Raw genomic sequence first — 22779 nt, 5'->3', positions numbered from 1 at the left:
AACTCCTGATTCTGCAGTTCAGTGGCTGGGAGTCTTCATGTCTGTGTCCATACCTGCATGTTTTGTGTAATGGCACACAGAGTTTCAGAGCAACTGTTTATATTTCAAAACAAGATGCTTATATTTCTGCTTCCCTCTGCCCATTCATTACATGTGGGCAGAAACATTCTTTCTCCTGTGGGTTTTCAGAAATACTTTGTATCTGGATATCTTTGTGTCCACACAGAGAGTAAAGAATGAAGGAAATGCAGGGAGATGTCCATTACACTGACATTGAGAATATATATTTCCCTTCTCACCCTAGTCTAAACTGAATCCATTAAACCATAATGATGCACATGTTCAGCAATTTTTCAGTAGCTGCTGAGAGGTGCTTGTGTTTTCTGAGTCTGAATGTTATTGTCTCACCATGTGACGTTTGAATGCTGCACTAGTCCACATTTTCCATCTCTTTTTTTTTTTGTTTGTTTCATTCTGGGAATGTTTCTGAACATTTTAATGTTGTTGAGAGCTCACAGACCTTGATTATTCAACTGGGCAGACCTTTGGGTTATGGCTCTAATGTTTCAGAAAAGATTGACTTGCTTTTGTCTTCTCCCTGGAGCATTTACTATCACCAGAGCAGAGATCTGGAAATTGACAACACCACCTAGAACTGAGTCCCTACCAAACTCTATGAAAGGGTATTTAAACAAGAATTTTTTGCTTGGAGGCCATGTGAGAGTTCTGTTGATTTGTAATCTTGTTGTACTATTTTTCTAAGTTTTGACATATCTTCAGCTGGTATAAATGAGCATCATCAGTGAAAAAGAAAAGCTTCTTAAAATGTCTTGAAAATGTGGCCATTTAGCAATTAAGGTTTTAAGCCAAAAAACCCCAAAACCAAACAAAAAAAAAAAGCTAAACTAAGCCAAAACATAACTAGGAATATCAGCTGTGTTTTTCCTGGCTTTGTATCTAATGGGTGTTGAGCTATTCTAAAAGTACTATAGGCTAATTATTTTAGAGTTTGGAGATCTTCTTTTAGTATTATAGTATTTTTTGGTAGGTTGAGGCTATCCTTTCCAGACAACACTGGCATTTAAGTACCTGTATTATCCATGGCCCTTCCTCAGCACAGGACAACTAAGATATGTCTCAGATTTAAGGATCTAAAAATAACAGATGGGATCCATCTGCCTGCCATGCATAGGCAGGAAGCAGCCTGCTCCCTTCAGCTACTTGATGTTATCTTCAGCCTCAGGATGTTATCTGACTTCTCCTTAAGAAACAAAAATAGTTGTGAAGATACAAAACCTTGCAAAACCTTGCAGCAATTGTAGAGCTTCTGTACCTTATTTCCAGTAGCTTTATTAGGATGAATTTGTGTGTTATCCGGGGCTTGATTTGGTAGCCAGTATTCCCGGTGTGCTTGATAATGGCTTCATGCAGTAGCATATTTGAAAAAGTCATTTTTAGTTCATGTTGTATTTTCAGGAAACCAATTCAGTTTCCAGGTTGTTCGTTTTTAACAGGTATTGATGGAATGGGTGAGGAGTAGCTGAGGCATCAATACCCACTGAAGTTGTAGGTGTGTTTTTAGGTTATGTGTCACTGAATGAATGTTACAGCATCACACCTGTACAGCACCCATTCCAAGCCTTGTGAAGAATTCTTGCTACTGTTACTTGTTCTTGCCTGACAGGTACAGCCAGTATGAGCTGTGGTTATTGGCACAGCTGGAGCCAGTGCTGGCGCCCTTATTCATTGAAAAATAAACTTCTGCTACACTGTCCATGGAGTTTCCGAAACACTAAATAACTAGTAAAATACTAGCAAAGGGATGCTGTTTGAATCACTGTAGGGATGCATCACTGACAAAATGTTCTTCTAGCATTACCTTGTCATCCTGGTGTTTCATTTTCTTGCCACCTGCTGATTGTAACTGAAGTGTGACACACAATTGTTCCATTTCTGAAACACTAAATAAGTGCAATAAACTGGCTTCTTCCCAAAGCATTAATAAAAATAATTTTAAAACTATAAACCCATAAAAAGCCATAACACAAAAAATGCTAACATATTTTCTTTTTTTTTATGTTTAATTTTAGTCTTGGAACTGAACCAGGTGATTATTCCCACTTATGGAACTGTGCCGGACCAGCAAAACCTTCACACACCTGAATGGGTGGGTACCTGTTTACTTTAACTGTGAATACCTGTAAAATTCTCTCTTGTAGGTGTGCAGCAGTCCAGAAGGCTAGCATTCCTTTGCATTTGCATCACACACAGTTCATCTTTGTGCTTAAATCTGCGATGCTGTAATCCCCATTTCCCTAAAGGTACCTGAAGTAATTGGCCCAGATCTGAAAGCACAGGTTGTCACAGGCACTGGACTCAGTTATTAGTGACCCATATAAACTCACTGTAAACTGATATATACACATACACCTTCTCTCTCTATGTAGTTTTGTTCACAAATGCATAGGATTTCTCTATGTGTGTACAAGAATAAGTAGTTCTGAACACACCCTACATATAAACACACATACCCAAGAAAGCTCTAAGAAAGCTTGGAGACACTAAGAAATTCCTTACTCCAGACACTGAACTGACATGAAAAAAAAAGACTTGGAGGTGTCCATTCCCTTTGTCCAAAGTTCCAGGTTCCCAGCTCACCTAAGATTTTCTGCAGCTAACAGGCTGCTGGCTCTAGCTCAAGAACCCCTGCTTCAGATCTCATAGGAAACCAATATCCAAAGTAACTGGAAATGAGTTTCCTTCTGGGAGGTGGACATCCTCACCTCCCCTGACCCTGTGTTTTGCAGCAACATGTTCATTTGAAGCTGTTTAAACATTTTTGAAGCATGAGGTGCAATCAAGAGCTTCCATTTCCCAAATGAGTGCCTAGACTTTGATGTTATAAAAATCCTTCTCAGAGTCTCCTTGTGGTTCATTGATTTTTTATGTATTTTTATGAAGTGAAATAGCATCAAAACAGCTGGAATGTTGTATACCTTGTGGTTAGAACAGTCTCCTCTGAACAGTCTTGGTAGAATTTATTTTTATTTCTACTGAAAATTGATGGTCAAAATTGATTTTTATTTTTGGTTACTCATGTTTACCAGCAATTGTAGTTTCTTCTCAGTTTTAGCAGCATTTCTGCAGTGCTCCTTCTGGAACAGTTGATCTAGATAATTTCAGTGTGTTGGAGGAGACAGAAAGATATAATTGACAGCTGCTGAACCTCTGCTAAATGCATTATTGCATATTGTTTCTAGCTAATTGTAGCTAGAAACAGAGACTGAAGAGGAAGCCTGACCCGAAACAGTTGAATAGAAGGGAAGTACTGTGCCTTTTGTCTAAACTTAGATCATGTGTTGCAGCCAGAAGTATTCTGGAAATTTGATTTGATTCTGCAAGTTCTTCTGAGGAGCCAAAACTAAGTAAATTATTGGCTAATAGAAACAGTCCTGTTCTTCTTATGGTGCTTTCTCTAATTACAGGATCATAAGCTAAGTTTGCCACAGGATCCCTGCCTCATTTGGCACATGAATAGGACAATTATCTCCAAAAAGCCAAAAATCTGTGAGGATATTGTTTGTGGTACTTCATAAAGCTTTAAATGTGGCAGGAAATTGCAGCGAAGGAATGAAAGGCTCTTACCACTAGAAAAACCGAGTTTAGTCCTAGATAATTGGACAACCCCTGCTAAAGGATTTTTGTGCAAGACTTGTAGAGTTGCAGCCAGATTTTCATTTTCCTGAGTGCCAAAGGAGAACATCCTTGGCATTTGCAAGAGAGTGACATGTGGACCTGGAATTGAGTGTATTGCTCTTTGAAGAGAGAGAATTGCTAAGCTCTCTGGAAAGATGCCACTGTCCTGCTGTATAAAGCTGTAACTCCAAACTTAGGAGACAGTGAACAGGTTTTGGTATAGATGTTTAGATGCCTTATGACCATTAAAATGAGGGTTATACTGTTGCTTTCTGTCCTGGAAGATCTTTTAAAATTTTCACAACATTTGCAAAACACTGAGATTCTATGAGGAGAATACCAAAAGCATAGTCAGAAGGAAATCCCTATTTTAAGCATTTGAGCTATTTAAATGAGGTGTAGCCAAAAAAACAAAAAAACCCAAACAAACAAAAACCAACAAACAAACAAAAAGAAACAACCAAAAAAAACCCACTAGACATTAAATGAAGATGGTAATAAGGAGTATTCCATAGCTACTACAAGGAGCCCAGAAATATGGTACGTGATGCTACAATTTAATAATGTATCATAAACAACATGTACAAGGAAGACAAAACCGCACAGAAAGCATTAATTCAAGGGTTTTCCTTGAAGTGTTTCATTTTGCAGCTTATCTACTTTGTAGGTAGATAATTTGAATTGGCATGTAACAATAATTTGATAGTGAATATCTGCAGGGAGAAGGTTAACTTCTTCAAACTTTCTATTACTGCTGCCCCTCACGTACAATTTCTTTTGCAAGAAGGCTTCTGGGAAGTTCAAAAGAGTGAATTTCCCACCTCTTGCATCTCATGAAAGATGGGAGTTGCTGAAAAGCAGGTTCTCAGTGAGCACTTTCTTCATTTTCTTTAAAAGCAAGGCCATTTAGTCTCTCTCTAATCAGGAGTGACTGGAACTCCTCCTGCAGCAGCAGCAACCTGACGCTCTGACAGGAAGTCAAGTGGGTGTCTGGTCCAAACTTAGCTCAGGGGACAAGGCATCCCAATGCCTGGCCAGTTACCAGCTGCTTTCTGCTGACAGAAATGCATGACTCTAGTGACACCCCATATTTTTTCTACTTCTCTTTAGTTTCAGTTTATTTCAATTTGTTACATAGCTGAAATTCCTTTGTGTGTTGAGGAAAAGAAAAAAAAAACCCTTCTTCTGATGAAATGCTTGCTAATATTCGCATTATTGCTAAAAAGAGAATGAAAACAGTCCTCTGTTGTTATTTAAAAATATGAATAATAAAGGAAAATGTTAAAGGCACAGCAGTTTTATGGTCCTCTGGAGACAGACCAACATTATTATGCACTATCCAAATAAACTTACATCTTCCAGTACTATCTTATATATTATATATATCACTATAATCCAGAAATAAATGCTTGTGTTGGTCTTAATGTAGAAAGTTGTCTCTATAGGTTGCTCAGAACCTAAAGCAATAAAAATCTTTTTATATGGCTGTGATAGTAAGAAGAACTTTGTATTTCTGTAACATTTTCTTCAGATGATCTCAAAGTCATTTATAAATAATTATGTTTCCTGATACCCTGGTAATATAGATTGTTTTCTTTTTATTTACTTGGTTTTTTACTTGAAAACTATTTTCAAGTTTCCTGAAGCAGACAGAGAGAAATAACTGTGCTCCTAATTAGTCACTCTGAAATTTTCCCCTTCATAAAACCCACAACTGAAGTGCAACCTGCAGATCCCCCATGAGCCTGTCTCTGTGCCCGTGGGAGGATTTTTTGCAGGTGCCTATCAGCAGAGGCAATGTTACACAGGCTCTGCTCTGCTCTCCTCTTTCCCAGTACTGATTTATTCACTGGCATGCTGCAAGATGCTATTTTGAAGCATATCTGAATATTATGTGAGGTTGCAGACAAGTAGTTTATCCCTCCCGTAATGATTACATTTGGCACTATTGACAGTCACACCAAAGGCTCTTGCAGGCAAAATAAAGCACTTCTATCATCTTTCCAGTTAGATAAATCATTCCTGCAGAATCTCTTGTTATTTAAAAAATCCAGCTTACAATACTGTGCTTGTTCAGGGTATAGTAAACAATAAATAGCTGCAATTCCTGTTCACATATTTTTCTTCACACTTGTCTCTGTGCTGCCCATCCCACCATTATCCCCACTGAATATTTAACTATATCATGTCTAAAGAAGCCTGGAAAAGTGAGGCAGGTTTCTTGGAAGTGCAACCATTTTTCCTCCCTGGAGCGCAGCTGCTGCTGAAAGGAGCTTTCTGCCTGCACGTTCTCCTTTAATGTAGTGCAGGCATCGTGTGTAGCCATGGCTACAGGAGCAGCTCTGAGTGACACACAGCAGCTCCCTTAGACACCAGCCAGCCTGGTTACACCTGAGGAGGGCATGCAGAAGTCTCCCTCCTGATGAACTCTGAGTCAAGGGGCTGAGGAGACCTTCCATGGTGTGGGCATTTGAAGCCAAAACAGTTCCCTCAGCCTCCTATGCTGGGGCAAACTTGTCTCCCTGTCCCACTTGCCCTTTTCCAAGTGCTGCTGTGTCCCAGGGTCTGGGAGAGCTGGTGCTGCTGGCTGGTGATGGCTTGTGGCAGATTACCAGAGGGCAGGAAGCTCTATGTTCCTTTGCCAAAGTGGCCACAGGGGAACACACTCAGGGAGCAGGAAGATAAGGTGTGTAAGGGAAGGGGAGTGCATGGCAAAGCACTCTTGGCACTGATGGCATGGCACTGCTTATGACCAGCGCCTTCAGTGTGGCTGCAGCAGTGCAGCACTTCCCAGCTGCAGCAGGATCCCACACCCACCACCTGGTGTGCATTGCTGGCAGTGAGGCCCCAGCAGTGGGGCTGTGGAGAAGGCTTTGGTGCTGAGGAGGTGATGTGTGCTTTACACACATTTCTGGGCTTTTGGTTGCCACAGGCTCCTCTGGTCTCATTCTCTGGAGTGAAGAGCCTGTGGTGCTCACCTGATCTGACCTGCTCCAAACTGAAACACAGAGGTACAGCCACATGGACGTGGCTGTGCTGCCTCTAGGATAACCCACAGAAGTGTAACCTCAGTGTTACAAAAAACTTTATTCGTGGCCAGGTCCTTCTCTCCTTCAGATTCCTTCTGTTAAAAAAGCAGCTGATAGTTCCCTGGTAGGCAGCAGTTGGTTGTGCAGCTCCTGGACAGTTATTAAAGGCTGCAGATTGTGTGCTAAGTATAATTAGTATTTCACAGCTATATAGATATATATATATATTTATTAGCGGTGTTAATCAGTATTAACCTGCTGTCCATTAGAGTATTATTAAAACATTAGAGTGCACAACTGATTGCCTCCATCAGTACTTAAAAACGTGTTTATGCCAAGGCTAGAAAATTAAATAGTGCAGTAAATAGTCCTGTGTTTTAGAAGAGGTGCCAATGGGCCTGTTGGTTATTTAGGGCTATAATCTGCTACTGATACTTTAAAAAACTATGTCTTGAAATTTCAGCCCCATTAATTTGTCTATGCATGCAAGCTTGTGTGCATTGGTATGATAGTAACATTTGTAAAACTGTCAAATAATATTACATATTTTAAAAAACCCAAAACAAACATTGTCTCAAAGGAAATGCTAACTTCAAAGTACACTACATCGTTTTGGTTTCCAGTCCTGTTTTTCCCTGGGTAGTTATGTTGAATAATATATGATTTTTCATTACCAGCTATCCAGTAGGGATTACAAAATACACCACACATGTAAGTTAATGTGGATGTTGGAAACTTGGCTATTACCTTATCTTTTATGTTTTACTTCTTAATTTTAATTGAGCAATATTTAATTTATTATGAGCTACATAACAATCTATTTGTGTAGATCTAAATCTTGATCTCTTAAGTATTCAGCCTTCATGAATCAATTCTTTATTATTTTATTGATATATAAAGTATCCATGGAAAGGCCAGCTGAACAATGTCCTTGTGATTAAAAGCAATGGAGATTACATATAAGAAGTTAGCTCCATAAGTATAAGCTTCTGTGTATCTGGATTCATGCAGTCCAATATTTATTAATCTTTCAGCTATATTCAATTTATATATGCATAGTGTGTGAAAGAGAGAGATAAAGGTGCATGCATACAATAACAGTTATACACACGTGAATGACAACACTTATGTAAGTAAATTTATCAGTCAGAATGCTGGTTAACAGGCAGATTTTATTTTATAAATTGTTTTTTATAACTATTGTATATATAGTTTTTAATGTGATAAATTATTATTGATAATCCAATTATCACTACTTTTTTAATCTTAAAAAAGACTACATTTAAAGGAAAAGTACTCAGTGAAATTATGCAAACACAAATTACCATCAAATCCTCTTCTATCAAAACTTGATTTGATGTTTGCTCTTTTCCATGTCTTTCTTTATCTTGAGGACAGGATGTGCTAAAAGCTGCCGTGAAAAAAAGTTAAAGCTATTACTACTTTTATGCTTCTGAGTGCTTGACTTTCACAACTAAACTCTGTGTCTTTAAACAGAAGTTATTATGATGTTTCTAAGGTTGCAAAGAGGAAAAAGACCAGTTAAAAGACCTCATGCTTTATGCAGTGGCAACCCTTCCCCCTGTTATTCATTTTCACAGGATCTGGGCCCTGTGTTTCCACATTGCAACAGGAGCCATCATAGCCCATGATGTGCCACAGCCAGCTGGGGTCCCAGGGGAGAGCAGCAGCTCCCAGGCTGGGCTCTGTGCCTGCTGCTCAGGCACCTTCCAGGCTGTGTCCCAACAGGGGCTGTTGGTTGTTGGTGGTGCTTTCCTCCCAGCAGTGAATCTTGTCAACGTGAAATCATCGTGGTTATGTTTTAAATGAGATTGGAAATTATAGCAGCAAGGCTGCATTTTACACCTGTGACTAGTCCTCAGCAGGAGGAGAGCTTGTCACGGCCAGTTCCGATTTCTTGATAGGACTATGCCAACTTCATCTCTCAAGAATTTAGAAATTCACACCTGTGACTTGCTTTGGCTGATAGAGATACTTGGTGTCATTGTGGTCTGGTGATGTCATCTGGAAATTGATTGCCTTTTTTTTTCCTAAAACTTTTTTCACAGTATGCAATTGTATGTTGATTTGGTGACTGCATAGGTAGTCTCTAAATCCTATCCCAGGCTGTGAAACTAACATGCAGACTGTGTGTATACTGGCCATATGTGTATGTGTGTCAGCAGCTGCTTGCTGTCAGGTTTGTCACAAATCCCAGCACACAGGTGGCATTCAAAGAAAACTGTTCTATTCAAGAATCTGCTCAGACTTTTGAAGCAACTAAGTCAACAGAACCTGTTTGCAGCAGGTCCTAGCCTTTGCACATGCAACATAAAAAATTGTGAGTTTAAACTCCCCCGAGTTTATTTAAAATATGGAAATTTTATCATAATTACAGGGGGACACATCTTGGTCACCTGTTTTGGTTCAGCCAATAAACAGTTACAAAATAATCTACAGGGAGATGTTTTGCAAAAAAAAACCATGAGAAAATTTGTTTTGGAAAAACTGACATGTGGTTCCTAAAACACTATATGCTCCCTGGAACTTGGGTGTTCCTGACTGAAGACTGACATTCCTCTTGGTTCTTCACAGTTGAAGAACAGCCATTTCAGGCTGCACTGCTGTGGTTTCTGACACCATAACCACATTTCTGTGGTCTTTCTGTGGACCAGACATCCTAGACCTCCAAAACCTGACCTTGCATGTCTCACGAAATTTGGTATGAACTGACAGGGGAATTCCAGGGGAAGGGACATCTGGGAATCATTGCCACATCCACAGCAAATGTAAGAGATTATTCTGTTTCATTTTTCCTGATCTGATCCCGGCTTAGCCAACACTCCATGCCCAGTCAGCTGGAGGCCAAGGCTCCTCTGCAGTTCTGAGTGGGAGCCTTGCCAGCTTTGGAGATGTTCCTGTCTCTGATGCCATGCTGAGTCCCACTTCAAGCCTTCGGGATCAACTCCAGTGGCACCACCTCTGTTAACAGCATGGACGGATTTGGCCAAGTACCTGAGAGGCTGGTGCACATTACATAGCATGACTTGGATAATGTTACAGCTGTATATTACCTGAAAGGAGGGGGGTGGTAATGTGTGATATTGCCCCAGAGTATTCTAAGAAACTACAGAATCATTATTCAAGCGTTCAGGTTTCCCTGTCACAGAAGTATCTGTATCGTTTCACACATGAAATAACACATTAAGATGTTATTAGTGGATATGACAATCTATCCTACTTTCCTCCAGGGACTAGATAATGGCTTATGGATATATTAAAACTTTTGATTTTGGCATCTGTTATAACATGATGGATGTGTGGCACACAACAATGTGGTTTTGCTTGCTGAGTTGTTGCAGATAAAATGAGAAATAAATCCACATAATATGTGTCTGTTTGGAGATCTCATCTCTGCTCTGACCATGTTCTTTGTTCTCTTGGCAGTGGTGGGTTTAAGTAAGCATGCATGAAACGACTGCTTTTTTTTTTGCTTTTTTTTTGCTTTTTTTTTTTAGTAATTGCAGAGATTCTTACATTTTTTCAGGTAAGGGAACAGATGGGAATGCACTAATTCTGAGACTCCCATCAGGCAATAGCAATTTTCTAGACAAACTGTCTAATGATATGTCCATTATGGTGTACAAATTACTAGACAGATGCATTATTTGGTACTGGTGCTGCATCCCAGTACTTCTCTCATTATGAAAAGCCAATGTACCATTTTTAAAGAAGAAAGTTAGGTCAAGGTTCTGTTGATTTGATGTCATGCAGAGACCTGACAAATTCCTTTGGATAATTTATTTTTCTTCATTTTACTCTGTGCGACTTTGTCATTTTGGGCTTCCTGTTACACAAGGCTGATTTATGTTGAATTTCTGTGTTCAGTGAAATACTGTGTAAACGGAAGCAAGTAAGGAACTAGCAAGTAAAGATCTTCATATTAACCTATGGCACCTGCCTTTCAGGTGGATTTTGATGATAAGCCTGACTCCTTGTTCTTCAAAGATGGGCAGCGAAGAATTGACTTTGTTTTGGTGTATGAAGATGAAAGTAAAAAGATGACTCATAGGAGGAGTGATCGTAAAAAGCAAAAGGTGAGTTATTTTTCATATACTGGGTGTTAGAGCTGTGGGCAGAAAGGACAGTGCCCTCACCCAGAACAGCAATTGCTTTGCCTTATCCTCAGAGTACTCTTGGGAGCTGGGAGACTGAAGCCCATCAAATGAGAAGGGAGGGAACAGGGCTCCTGGAAGCTGCTAGATTGCTGTGTGGGTGGGCAGAGCACTGCACATCGTGTCTGTCAGTGTGTGCTTCGGGACCTCAGAGCACCCTCCTGGATGGGAGGCCACCCTTCAGAAGATGTGAGCAGGAAAATGCCAGTGTCAGGTTAGATTTAGACACCAAGATCTTCACACTGGGAAAGTTTTCTGTACCTATAGTGATTCAATTAGGCCCCTAATGGACTTTGGCAATAAAATCAGAGTATTCAGGGGAACCCGAAGGAGGTGGATGTCCAGTTGCACCAGATCGCAGTTATGAACACAGCTGCTGACATTCTTCTGACTTCTGATAACATCGCTAAGGTAAACAAGGGAAATAGCTGCACATCTGCCACCAGAAATTTTCTTGTATAATTCTTTCCCTTGGCACTTCAGCAGCTTCGCCCTTGCTAGAGACCTTGCAAAGTTTCTGACTCAAGCCAGTGACTTTTTGATGCTCCTTAGCATCCACAGCTCCATAGCTCCTTATCAATGAAGCACAATAATAGATAAAGTATTATTCTTTAATAATTTCATCAGTTTCATCAGAAGACTACATTCTTTATGGCACACAGAGTCACAAAAATGAGCTCAGCCATGTCACTGAACTGTCTGAGAAATAAGCATCCATGAGATTGTTCCCTTGGCATCTACACTCCCCCACCCACCCACATCCTCCTCTGATTCAGTAATATCCATGTCCCAGCAGCAGCCTCTGGTAGAGAGAGGCTGGAACAAAGATATCACTGAAAGCAGCTTGTATACAAATAATAATTTGCAGTTAGGAAATAGAAGAGTAGGAGTAAAAAGGCCTGTAGCTAAGTTGGTTGATACTCATTACACAGTGTTGTTGTTGGCATTAGGAGGACAGCCATAAGGAATGTCGTTAGTAGGGTTTGAGGGAGTCCTGCCGTGGGTGGGTGTTGTATTACACATGATCACAGGATCAGCAATATAAATTAATTGAAAGAGGTAATTAGACAAAAAGCTGCCCCTTTGGAAAGAATTGTTTTTATCAATTAGCATTTTACATTTATGTTTGTAATACTTGGCCATTGCCCAAATATATTAAAAATATAATGAGCATCTTTTCTAAGTAGTGATGGAAATTAAATGTGAGCAGTGGAGTAGTATTTTCAGTGCAGCATTAATGTTAAGACATTAGCCAGAATGAAACCATTAATAATTAGACCAGGAGATTGTGGGTAGATGCTTGCATAAAAACTTTACTTTCCAAGGTCTTAGTTCCACAAAGATCTGCAGCCACGTTGGCTCTGTGGTGTGCTGAGGAAGAGGAAGCAATCTACCTACACGCAATACGTGTGAGGACAAGACCATATCAGACAAGTGACCAGATAGGGGGAACACTGAGTGGCTGGGGAGCAGTTCTGTGGAAGAGGCCCAGTGGTTTTTGTGGAGAGCAAGCTGAACAAGAGCCAACTGTGCAGCCTGACAGCAAAGTGGCCAACAAAACCTGTATGGACAGAAGTACAGCCAGGAGAGTGACACACGAGCCTAGGGTGACTGGGATGTGTCAGAAGGAAGCCAAAACCAGTATTTCCATGCAGAAGTAGAAGCTGAAGCAACAGGGGGACTGTGCACGTATACCTTATATCTGAGATTGAAATTAAGATTACCTTTATGGTGCAGCTTTACATCCTTAGAATTCCAGGAAGGAAATTAACATTTTGGCCTATCACAGTTCCCAGAATGGTGTGGGGTTGGTACTGCCCAAGATACACTCAGATTTCCTCAATGTTGGCATAAAACCTACTTTATAGCCTGTCTTCACTGACATTGTTGTTGATTTGGTTGTAATTTTTTCTGAGAAAAATTGCTTCCACCCTTGTGATGAAATGGAACTAAAATAAGGAGTATTGCCATGTACAATCAGTTTTAAATGCTGCATACATCACTGTCTGATCAATGATGAACTGAAAACACCCAATTTTATAGGTAGTATCTTGTGTAATTCAGTGTGCTTTAAGCATGATTAGGTTCCTTGCCCGTGCTACTCTTTCTTTGACTTCCCTGACAGTTTTATAGAGGTATTATCCAGAGCTTTATTGTGCACAGGATTTGGATACTCCAGCTTACCAAAATATAGAAGATTCAGTGAAGTCTGTTCTTGTAGGACGATATCCTCAAGTCACTGGAATCAGGAGCAAGTTTTCTGCTGTTTGTGGGCAATGTTACAGGTCTGTGAAATCTAGAGATTTGTCGCTGGGAAAAAATCTGTCCAACACACACAGCACCCCACCCAATTGCATGATGTGGAAGTCACTTCAGAATTCAAATTATTAGTGGACACCTGTAGATTTCTGAAGGGAAATGTTTTGTGTGCTGCAGTGGGTGGTTTTTTTATGATACATTATGAATGTGGAGGAGTCCCCAAATTTTTACTGCATTTAGACAGTATTTGAAAATCAGGCCACAACCTAGGTATCCAATTGACCAGATTCAGAGAAACAGGGCACAGATCCATTTGTTCTTCTGCAGCAAGTGAAGACTCAGATCCTGGGAGTATCATTGTATTGGATTTGAATGACTTCTGCTCTTTTTCTGAATAATTGGATAAATGTAATGGAAAGGTCCAGCATTAGTTTATAGTAGTAAGCAATATTCTTGGGAAAATAGCTCAGAGGACAGCAGGAAATAAAACATGGGTGTGATTTGATGGAAGGAAAAAAATATATGGGATTCTGAAGCTCTTGGAGATCCACAGGGCTTCTCTTATTTTCATCTGTTTCTGAAATCTGGTTTTGGGTAGGCAAAGTCAAACTAATGAAATGACAGCCTCAGGGAAGTGTCTAACATAATTTATAGATGCAAAAGATAGTAGGTAAGTTTCAAATATGCAACTCAATTCAAACTCCAAACTTTTTAAAGTTGGTATACAATTAATTTTGCAAGCACTAGCAAAAATGAGACTGCCAGGAGAAGATTCCAGAAACTGTACCTTGCAAGCAATTGAAATTCTTGCTCAAAGCATATCTTTTAAATCTACAGTTTATGTACCCTATTTGTCAGGATAGCTTACCATCAGAATAGAATTTAAATATCGCCAGTCTCTTCAGGAATGTTCCCAAATACCAGTTTCATCTATTGAGGTCCTCAAGGAGCTCACTGTTGAAAGTCAAAGGATCAGGGCCAGAAAGGTAAATTCAAGATAAATCAATGCAGAATGTCATTTTAGTCCATCTATTTCCCCCCAACAGAAATAAACAGAAAGACTGTCAACAATTTAAATTTGAATGTGGGCAAAACCTTCATTTCCAGCCATGGAGGAATCTGTGCTTCTCAGAAATAGATGTATTGATTTTTTTTTCCAAATTGAATGAAACTATCACTCATGGAGAATATTACACACATCTTGTTTGGGTTTTTAAGTACAGTGTTTCTGACAAATTCATCAGAGCTGGAGAATTTTGTTTTCATAAGCAAACAATGAACAGTTCCTGCCTCTCTACTTGTCTAGTTCAGATAACCAACAACAGTAAAACCACAAAAAGAAAAAAAATTACCAAAAATAAGCTTGTGTAACTTTTCAAACAAGAATTACACTTATCCCACTGCTTAGCATGTGTCATACCTGCAATGAGAGAACAGCACTCAGGTTTACAGTAAAAGGGTATCTCTGTGCCATTTTATGCAGTGATGTGAGGCAGTAGAGAATGACAGGCTCTGCATGCCTGTGGTGTGCTCAGCCAACCTACTCAGGAAGTCTGATAAGTATGGAAGGGACCTCTGGCGCTGGGAGGAAGGCAGCCACACCTGCCTGCATCTCAGCTGGATGGTTTTGAAGCTGAAACTCACTGAAATAAAACCTCTGCTCCTGAGGCAACCACAAACCCAAATTTTACTACTTTGGAAGGAAGGATGACAGAAGAACATGAAGACAGATAGAAGGAGGAGTTACTCTCCAGTTACTACATACATTTGTAAGACAGAAATGGGTCTTTCCAAACAGGCTGACTGGAAGCTGTTGTTGAGGGCAGGGCTAGACTGCAGTATTACCAGTTCTGTGCAGTCACGGATCAGGTTGCAAAAAACCATGAAGCTGGCTTAAAATCAAAGGGTATATCAGAAAATATGTATTTGGAGTTCTTTGGGTTTGCATTTTTGGGGGCTTATTCTCTATTGCATGTCCTGCTTCTCATTTTTATGATTGTCTTCAAACATAAGGGGAAGAAGCTTACAGAGCCAAGCTGCTCAGTCAATTAGTTTTCTGATGCTGACAGCTGGGACTGTGAGGAAAGCTTCCAAACACCATCAAAGAAACTGTGAGGCAGCTAATATTGCTACAATGATCCTCTTCACTTCCTTCAGCTGTTTTTCATAGGGGAGGCTTTGGGCCCCATGTACTTTCTCTTATTGACTGTGATTTATCTGTTGCCTGTCAGATAAGGCAGAGGAGGCTATTCAAGCTCTCTTTTTTATTTAGGATTTTTTCCCTGAACCCCCATGGATATTGTGATAGGGAACTTTCCTCTTCGCACAAAAGAAACTTAGCAAAGATATGAGTTGGTGTTCTTCTGTCATTGTCATCAAAGCAAGTCTTCCCTACCATTTACAACACACAGGGGGAAAGATGCTACTGGTCTGCTACCAATTTCCAGACCCACAATCTTGTTAATCTCCTCAGCTTGGCAAGACAATCACCAGAAATTGAAAGCACCATGGTGAAAATGGAGCTCACGAAAGCTGATCCTTCCACATGCCTGTAATACTTGGCATTTACTTACATTCTGCTTTCATTTTCTTAAGACTGTATATGATTATGCATCCTAGGTGTCTTAGTCTATTGACTAGCCATTCAATCATCAAAACCTATGTCAGATTTAGATCAGCAGCATTACCATGATTACTTTATTATTGCAACTTAGGCTTGCAGGTAGCTGAGCAAAATGCCAGATACTAAAATAAACTTTGGATGGTCTCCACCTTCCTGCCTAATAAACTGTTATATCTATATACTGTATTCCCCAGTGAATGCAAAACTATAGATTCCTCTGGGTAAAAGTCTAGCTCCTCCATAGATCATTATACACATAATTCAATCATTTATATAAAATAGCAAAGCCCCTAATTAGCAAAGCCTCCCAGAGGCTTTTTTTCTCACTATTTGAATTTATGCATTATTAGAAACCTTAATATTGTCAACATTCATCTAAGATTTTGAGGGCAAAATTAATTTTGGGAACTTATTACCATAATCAATTATTAAAGGAATCTGATTAAAAGTTTTTTAAAAATAGTATTAGACTTCTACAAATGAGAATTGCTCTGAATCTATTTTTATGCTATTTAGAAAGAAAATCAAATAGGTATTTAGCCCCCTGCCTGTTTTATTTGCTGGAACAAAGCAGAACTTGGGTTGAAATATTTCATGACTGAGTAGTATTCACTTTAGAAACAACCATGTGAATATGGAAGAAGCAAAGAGGTGGGATGAAATGGCAGGAGAGTTACTACTAGAGTGACAAACTCCTGTGTGTTGTGTACTACATATATTAATGAACTGGGAAGAGGGTTGAGTTTTGATAAAACAAAAATTGCAGGGGAAATCATTATATAGTTTACTTAGAAGCCAAGGTGGCTGAAAACCTTTAGCTTTAAAGGAGACTGGAGAACACTAATATCTATGAAATAGATAGTGAATATCTTGAAAATGCAAGAAAATATATTACTGCAAGAGAAACACTCATTCACATTTGTGATTTTAAGTTAGAGCTGTCAGTACAACAAAGATAATTAGATGTGCACATCATAAATGTCTGTATTACACACACATATATATACAAGGAAAAAATAGAAACAGCATTATATTGTCACCAATAGCCAAGTGAATGACTGAGACATGGAGAGATGCCTCCATGGAGAGTGCTATCAAAGTCTGGGTTTGTGGTTTTGTCCTGAAAAAAGCAAGGAATAAGGAGAAAAGTGATAAGTATTGATGAGAAAAAAAACCAAAAAACAGGTTGAGATATTTGGCTCTTCTTGTGCCTAGCTCGAGTAGAAGGTGATATTCACTGGAATAAAAAGGCAGAAAACCCAAAACAGATAAGAAAAATGCTTTTTCACAAAATATGAAATTAGTCTATTGAGATCATTTTCACATGCATCTGCTGCAGCTGGGAAGTAACAAGCTATTCATATTGTTATTCAGTTCTATAATTATTAATTTCAAGACTTGCTAGAGTTTTGGAAAAATAGCATTTTCTTGTTTGGGGACTTAAAACCATCTTAAAATATTCAAGAACTGGATGAAACTTATTTGGGTATACAACTGACCTGTTCCTGTGGAACTTCTGAAGATTTTTACCATTTTTACCATTTGCTGAAGCATGTTTTTGCCCCTAGAGCAGGTGAGCCTTGAGTCTAGCCCTGAGGACCACTTTCTTCGTACCTATCAAAGTTCCCAAGACTTTATCTAGAGGGTCATTCACTGACTCTGGTCATCCATGGTAGCAGCAGGTCTGGATCCTGTGCATAGATCTTAAGGCAGCTAGAATTCCTATAGAGAACCACATGACAAAAAGCACTGGGACCTTCTTCTTTAAGTTCCTATGGTGGGAGATGCCAATTCCTTTAAGCACATATTAATCAACAAAAAATTGGCCAGTGGCATGAAAGGAATCTGAAAGTAAGAAAGTAGTATGCCCAAGTCATTCCTCACTTCAGCCCTAGCCCTGGTACAGGAATAAAGCTCTCAGCTTTACATTAAATTCATCTTCTTCCAGCAAACTGCTCACTAAAGAGCCTCAGCCCCAGCTACGTACAGGTGCCCCCCATTACCCAGGCTGGTATTTTCACATGCAGTCTGTAGTTCAGGGAGAGCTGGCTACCCTTGACTCACATAATCAAATAAATCATTGAGAAACTACCCAGTTGGTGCAGATAGCTTTAAATTTGATTGCTTCACACAAAGTTTCAAAATTTCTTGTTAATCCCATATGGAGTTGTACATTATTTATTTGAGGGGAAAGGGGATGTTTCTGTGTTTCTTGGGAGGAGGTCATCTGTATGGAGAAGCAGATTCAAGATTGGAAAGACGTTTCAGGTTTTTTGTCACTCACTATGTGCCAAGTGCTGGTAACTATGAGGTGAAATTAAAATGAACGACACATTTGTTTTTTACTGAGAAAAACTTGTTATGTCCTTCTGGGGACACTAAATGCTCCTGGAATAGCACCACTGACTCTACAAGTACTACAGCTCTCAGCTTCTTCCTTTGAGGATGTAGTCCATGGACTAAAATATATTGGGATACTACAGTTTGAACCACAGTGTGAACTCATATGGTTACTGTGAAAGAAGCATAAAGTTACAGGTTTCTGGAAGGAATGTGGGGTGGAAAGCATTTGAGATGAAGACTTTCTAAAGAAAGATTAATGTAGTTCACTTAGTGACTAAAGGCAAAAGAGATCAAAATTTCTGGAGCAGATTTACAAATTTTCAAAATCTGAGTCATACTTACACCTCTGAAATATACCAGAAAATGAGAGGATAAGTTCTCCACAATTGCACTTGAGGACAATATTGCACCTCAGACAAAAAAACTGATCCAGATTAATTAGTAGGTAGGACTGTACATATCACCACAGTAGCTATCAAGTGTTATAGAGATAACATAATGAAGGTTTTGGGAGGCAATTCCATTTTTCTATGCATACATTTTTTGTGAAATTTGGAACAGATATTTTACAGTGTTCAATATCTTTTAACAGAGGAAGAGACAAGTATATGAATCAAACCTGATAAACAATGGCTTGCAACTAGAAGCGACGAGGTCGGTGAGTGCTATTCTCTGTGTGAATGGCTGTTCTGAGAGCAGAGCTGCCCTGTGGGATTAAGGAAACTGGATATATTAATTCACTGTAAGATTTCTCTCCCCTCAAGAAAAAAAAATCCCACCTTTCTTCCATTAGCAGTGTCTTTGAGATCTGATGCAAAATCTTTTTTAACTTATGTTGGCTCCTTCCTCTGCAAAATAAAAGAGGGGAAGCTGGAAGATTACATCATGAATCTGGGAGATTACATAGGTCATGTTTGCTCAGAGCTTGCAAGATAAAAATTACTGTCTGTATCCTGCAGAGAGGTACTTCCCATACTCTGGCTGTGTAGTACAGGTGGGAGGCTAGTGTGTGTCTGGGGCAGAATGCCCCTGCCAGAAGAGCAGTGCATGACCCTGCTTCTCGAAATGCCGCGATGTCGCCTGCAGGCAGTTCAAGAGCACTGAGGTAATGCACACCAGCTGCAGAGCTGCTGTCTCTGGCAGAGAGGATTATAGCCCCTCCAAATGCCTTCTCTTTTTTCCTACCCTGCAGGACTGCAGTGCTCCATCTGTGTCTCCCTCTCCAGGACAATCACTCCAGTCTAAATTTGTTGTTGTTTGGTAGTCTATAGAGGTCCAGAAATGGTCGCTTTGCCCCTTCCTCCCAAATTACCCAGAATCTATGGCATCACAGTATTTATTTGTCTGCTGTGAGGGCTCCTGCTGCATGTCCAAGAATGCAGCCTGGTTCTTCACATTCATAAAAAAGTAAATGCTTGCTGTCTGGAAGGCTGCTGTAGACCTGGTGCAATACTTACTTGTTGCAGTCTTCAATAGTTCTGCTGTGATTAGGACTGAAAAACATTTGAAACTGGACATTTCCCCAGGCTGGATCAGATAGCTGACCAGTACCCCTGAGCCAATGAGCTACATAAGGAAATTTCATGTGGCTGACACTCACTAATGCAGGGCAGCAGTAGGACTACAGGCCTCATGTGGACAGGAGGCAGGAGTGGCTGTCAGGGTTCCCACTGCATATTGCTGCTGGTTTGGCCATTCCCCTGGGGGCAAATGTGCCCCATGCTGTCTTTTTCAGCAGTTTCTAATTTCCCTTTCCCTCTTCCCATTCTCTCTAGGAAGCTTGGAATTCTTGCTGCCCAGGAGCACCCATGGGTGCCTAGCCTGCTCCCATCATATTGGGTTGTAACTGAGCTGCTGGGGAGTTGCTGGCAGCTCCAGAGCCATGCCTGCCCTGTCAAAGAACAAGTAAAAAGAGTCCTAATGACCCTGTATGGGCAAAGTGTTACACTTTTGCTGTGTAAAGTACTTGGCAGAGATGTAAACATTAAGCATTAAGGGAAGATTTAACATTTTTCTATACCTTTATATACCTTCATTTGCATGGGTGTTTCCTCATGTCAGTGCTTTTACAAAAGCCAATGATATATTGGGATGGACAATGAATGCAACTTTGCATCTAGATAGCATCTAGATAGCATCTAGATAGCTCAGGAATTATTACAATGAGAAGTTCTTTGCTTGCATACTTATTTTCAGTATTCTTTCATCTCAGGTTTTGGATGAGAAACTTATTTTTGTGAAGGTGCATGCACCTTGGGAAGTGCTGTGCACGTACGCCGAGGTTATGCACATCAAATTGCCCCTGCAACACAATGACCTGAAAACCCGAAAGTCAGCTTTCAACTGGTTCAGTAGACTCTTCAGGGTGGACGAAAATATCATCAAACCTGAGCAAGAGTTTTTCACTGCCCCTTTTCAAAAGGAACATTTGTCCAACTTCTACATCCAAGACAAAGACACGTTTTTCAATCCTGCAACCAGAAGCCGAATTGTAAGTCCATAAAATATTTCTAGCATTTACCCAGAAAAAGAAACTAATCCTTTTATCAAATCAGTGTAATTATCTCAGTAGAACATCCTAAAAATGTTTGGGATGCAACAGTCCTGTGTGATTTATTAAATAGCCTGGGCAATCCAGAAGGAAAACTTTAGTTACATTTATCCTATTTCTCTTCCACCTGAATTTAAATGGTTTGTACACCCTGTGCAATTAATTTTCTCTACACTGCTTACTCTTTCTTAACTTGTATACTTGTATACATGTATACTGATTGTATACTGAGACAGATATAGCTGGATATGATTTTTTTCAGGTTGCAAGGACACAAAAATACATTTTTTTTAAATTTCAGGTTCATTTTATCCTGTCCCGTGTGGAATATGCAACAAAAAATAATGTGAAAAAGTTTGGCATTAACAAATTACTGGACACTGGAATCTACAAAGCAGCATTTCCCCTTCATGATGTAAGTCTGGTGCTTGTAACTAAAATACACTTTGAAATAGAGGTCTGAAATATATCTAGAGGTCTGAACTATATCTAGATATATATATCCTCTAGGTATATCAAAGGACAGAAGCACTATACATTGCCTTATTCCTGGACTGGTATTATATCTACATAGAAGAACAGGATGTGGTTTTGCTAAAGAGATTTTCTTCCAAAGCACTTTTGGTTAAAAATGTGTTTCTATAAATGAAAAACAATATATTTCACTTGAAAGTTCTTAGACTTGTATTTTCTGGGAGATGTATTTCAGTAAAGTACCTGGACTGAGAGATAGTTCCCATGACACACAGCATTATCAATCCTAAATCAATGTTTCGTTAGTATGCAATTTTCCAATATTAAAATTCCTATCAACATTGTTAATAAAGATGGAGACTACAAATCTCATTTTAGGATGTGTGAAAGTCTTGCACAGTGAGAAGTAGTCCCTTGGTTCCCAAACATTGCAGCACACATGCATGAGACTCAGGTTTCCATAGGAGGACACTGCCCAGCCAGTCCAAGGTGTTGTCAGAATCTTGCAGAGAAAAGCTTCACTGCTTTCAATTTCACCTCGCAATAATAAAAAATCCAGTTTTTGCAGCTACACTTCTGAAGCTTTTCAAATTATATAATTTGAATAAGAAAGTTATACTGAAAATTGTTTTGCATACTGAGGCTAGCAATAGCACCAAAAAAATCAAGGAGAAAAAAATCAGATTTCAGAATATTTGACAAAGAAAAAACTCCATGTGAGTCTGTGAATGCAAAGTGAGCAAAGACTGAGGGCTGATTTTCTGTATTCTATCTATTGCATAACTGCAACATCCCAACTTGTCCCCCTCAGAGCCACCATTCTGTGTCCAAGGTGTGTTCTGTCGAGGAGACATTGAGAACATGGGAGGTCAGGAATGATAACTGTTTCAGCCGCATGGACTTGGCTTAAAATATTTAGGAGGCCTCCAAGGTTTTCACAGAAATTTTTAAGGCAGAATCAAGACAAACCATGTTTCTTGTAAGTAATCAAAGATTTACAGAATAGAATTCATATAATTTGTGACTAGCCATTTTTAAGGTTTCCTTTTAAAGGTTTAAAACCTGCCTTGCAGGATATTTTTATCATAGCAGGGGAAATTTGGACTCAGTATGACGAGTAATAAATTACTGTCTTATACAGTTGAAATTATACATAACAGCAATGCTGAAAATGAAAAGTAGCAGATAAATTTCTACAAACATTACTCATGTTGTTGCATCACAGATATAGAATGGAAAATATCTCAAACAAAACAGGTTTTATTGGAATAGCTTTTTTAATAGCCTACTAAGAAATACAAAGATTATCTCCATGTGGACTCTCTTTTAAATTTAAAACAGAGACTAGAGGCCCTGGATTTTTCTCTCAGTCTTTCCAGCCTGTATTCTAGTACAGTATTGAAGCAAAGCACGTGTAGGATGTTAAAGCTACTTAAAATCCATTTTAGTTCAGTCCTGTTCTCTAATTAGAATGGATCCTTTTTTATTTTCTATTCCTAAGTGCCAAGATGCTGACATGTGCTTAGCTTAAGTTCATGATGAGTCCCTGTTATTTTCAGCTCACATATGTACAGCATTTACTTTAGCATTCAGTGCCTTTCTGGCAATCTTCTATTCTGAATCCTGGTG

General features: G+C 39.4%; 1 protein-coding gene across 1 annotated transcript in view; it reads left to right on the top strand.

Annotated features, from left to right (window-relative positions):
* ANO6 (anoctamin 6) overlaps nucleotides 1-22779 on the top strand; it is a 70708-nt gene that overhangs the window by 24309 nt on the left and 23620 nt on the right. Inside the window, exons 2-6 of the mRNA XM_066550711.1 lie at nucleotides 2091-2167; nucleotides 10694-10822; nucleotides 18718-18783; nucleotides 20338-20616; nucleotides 20978-21091. Coding sequence (XP_066406808.1) covers nucleotides 2091-2167; nucleotides 10694-10822; nucleotides 18718-18783; nucleotides 20338-20616; nucleotides 20978-21091 — 665 coding nt within the window. The remainder of the gene's footprint in view (nucleotides 1-2090; nucleotides 2168-10693; nucleotides 10823-18717; nucleotides 18784-20337; nucleotides 20617-20977; nucleotides 21092-22779) is intronic.

The sequence above is a fragment of the Molothrus aeneus genome, chromosome 5 (assembly GCF_037042795.1).
Source record: "Molothrus aeneus isolate 106 chromosome 5, BPBGC_Maene_1.0, whole genome shotgun sequence".
Classification (NCBI taxonomy): domain Eukaryota; kingdom Metazoa; phylum Chordata; class Aves; order Passeriformes; family Icteridae; genus Molothrus; species Molothrus aeneus.
The sequence above is the reverse complement of the archived record's forward strand: the minus strand, read 5'-3'. Positions and strand labels throughout refer to the sequence as shown.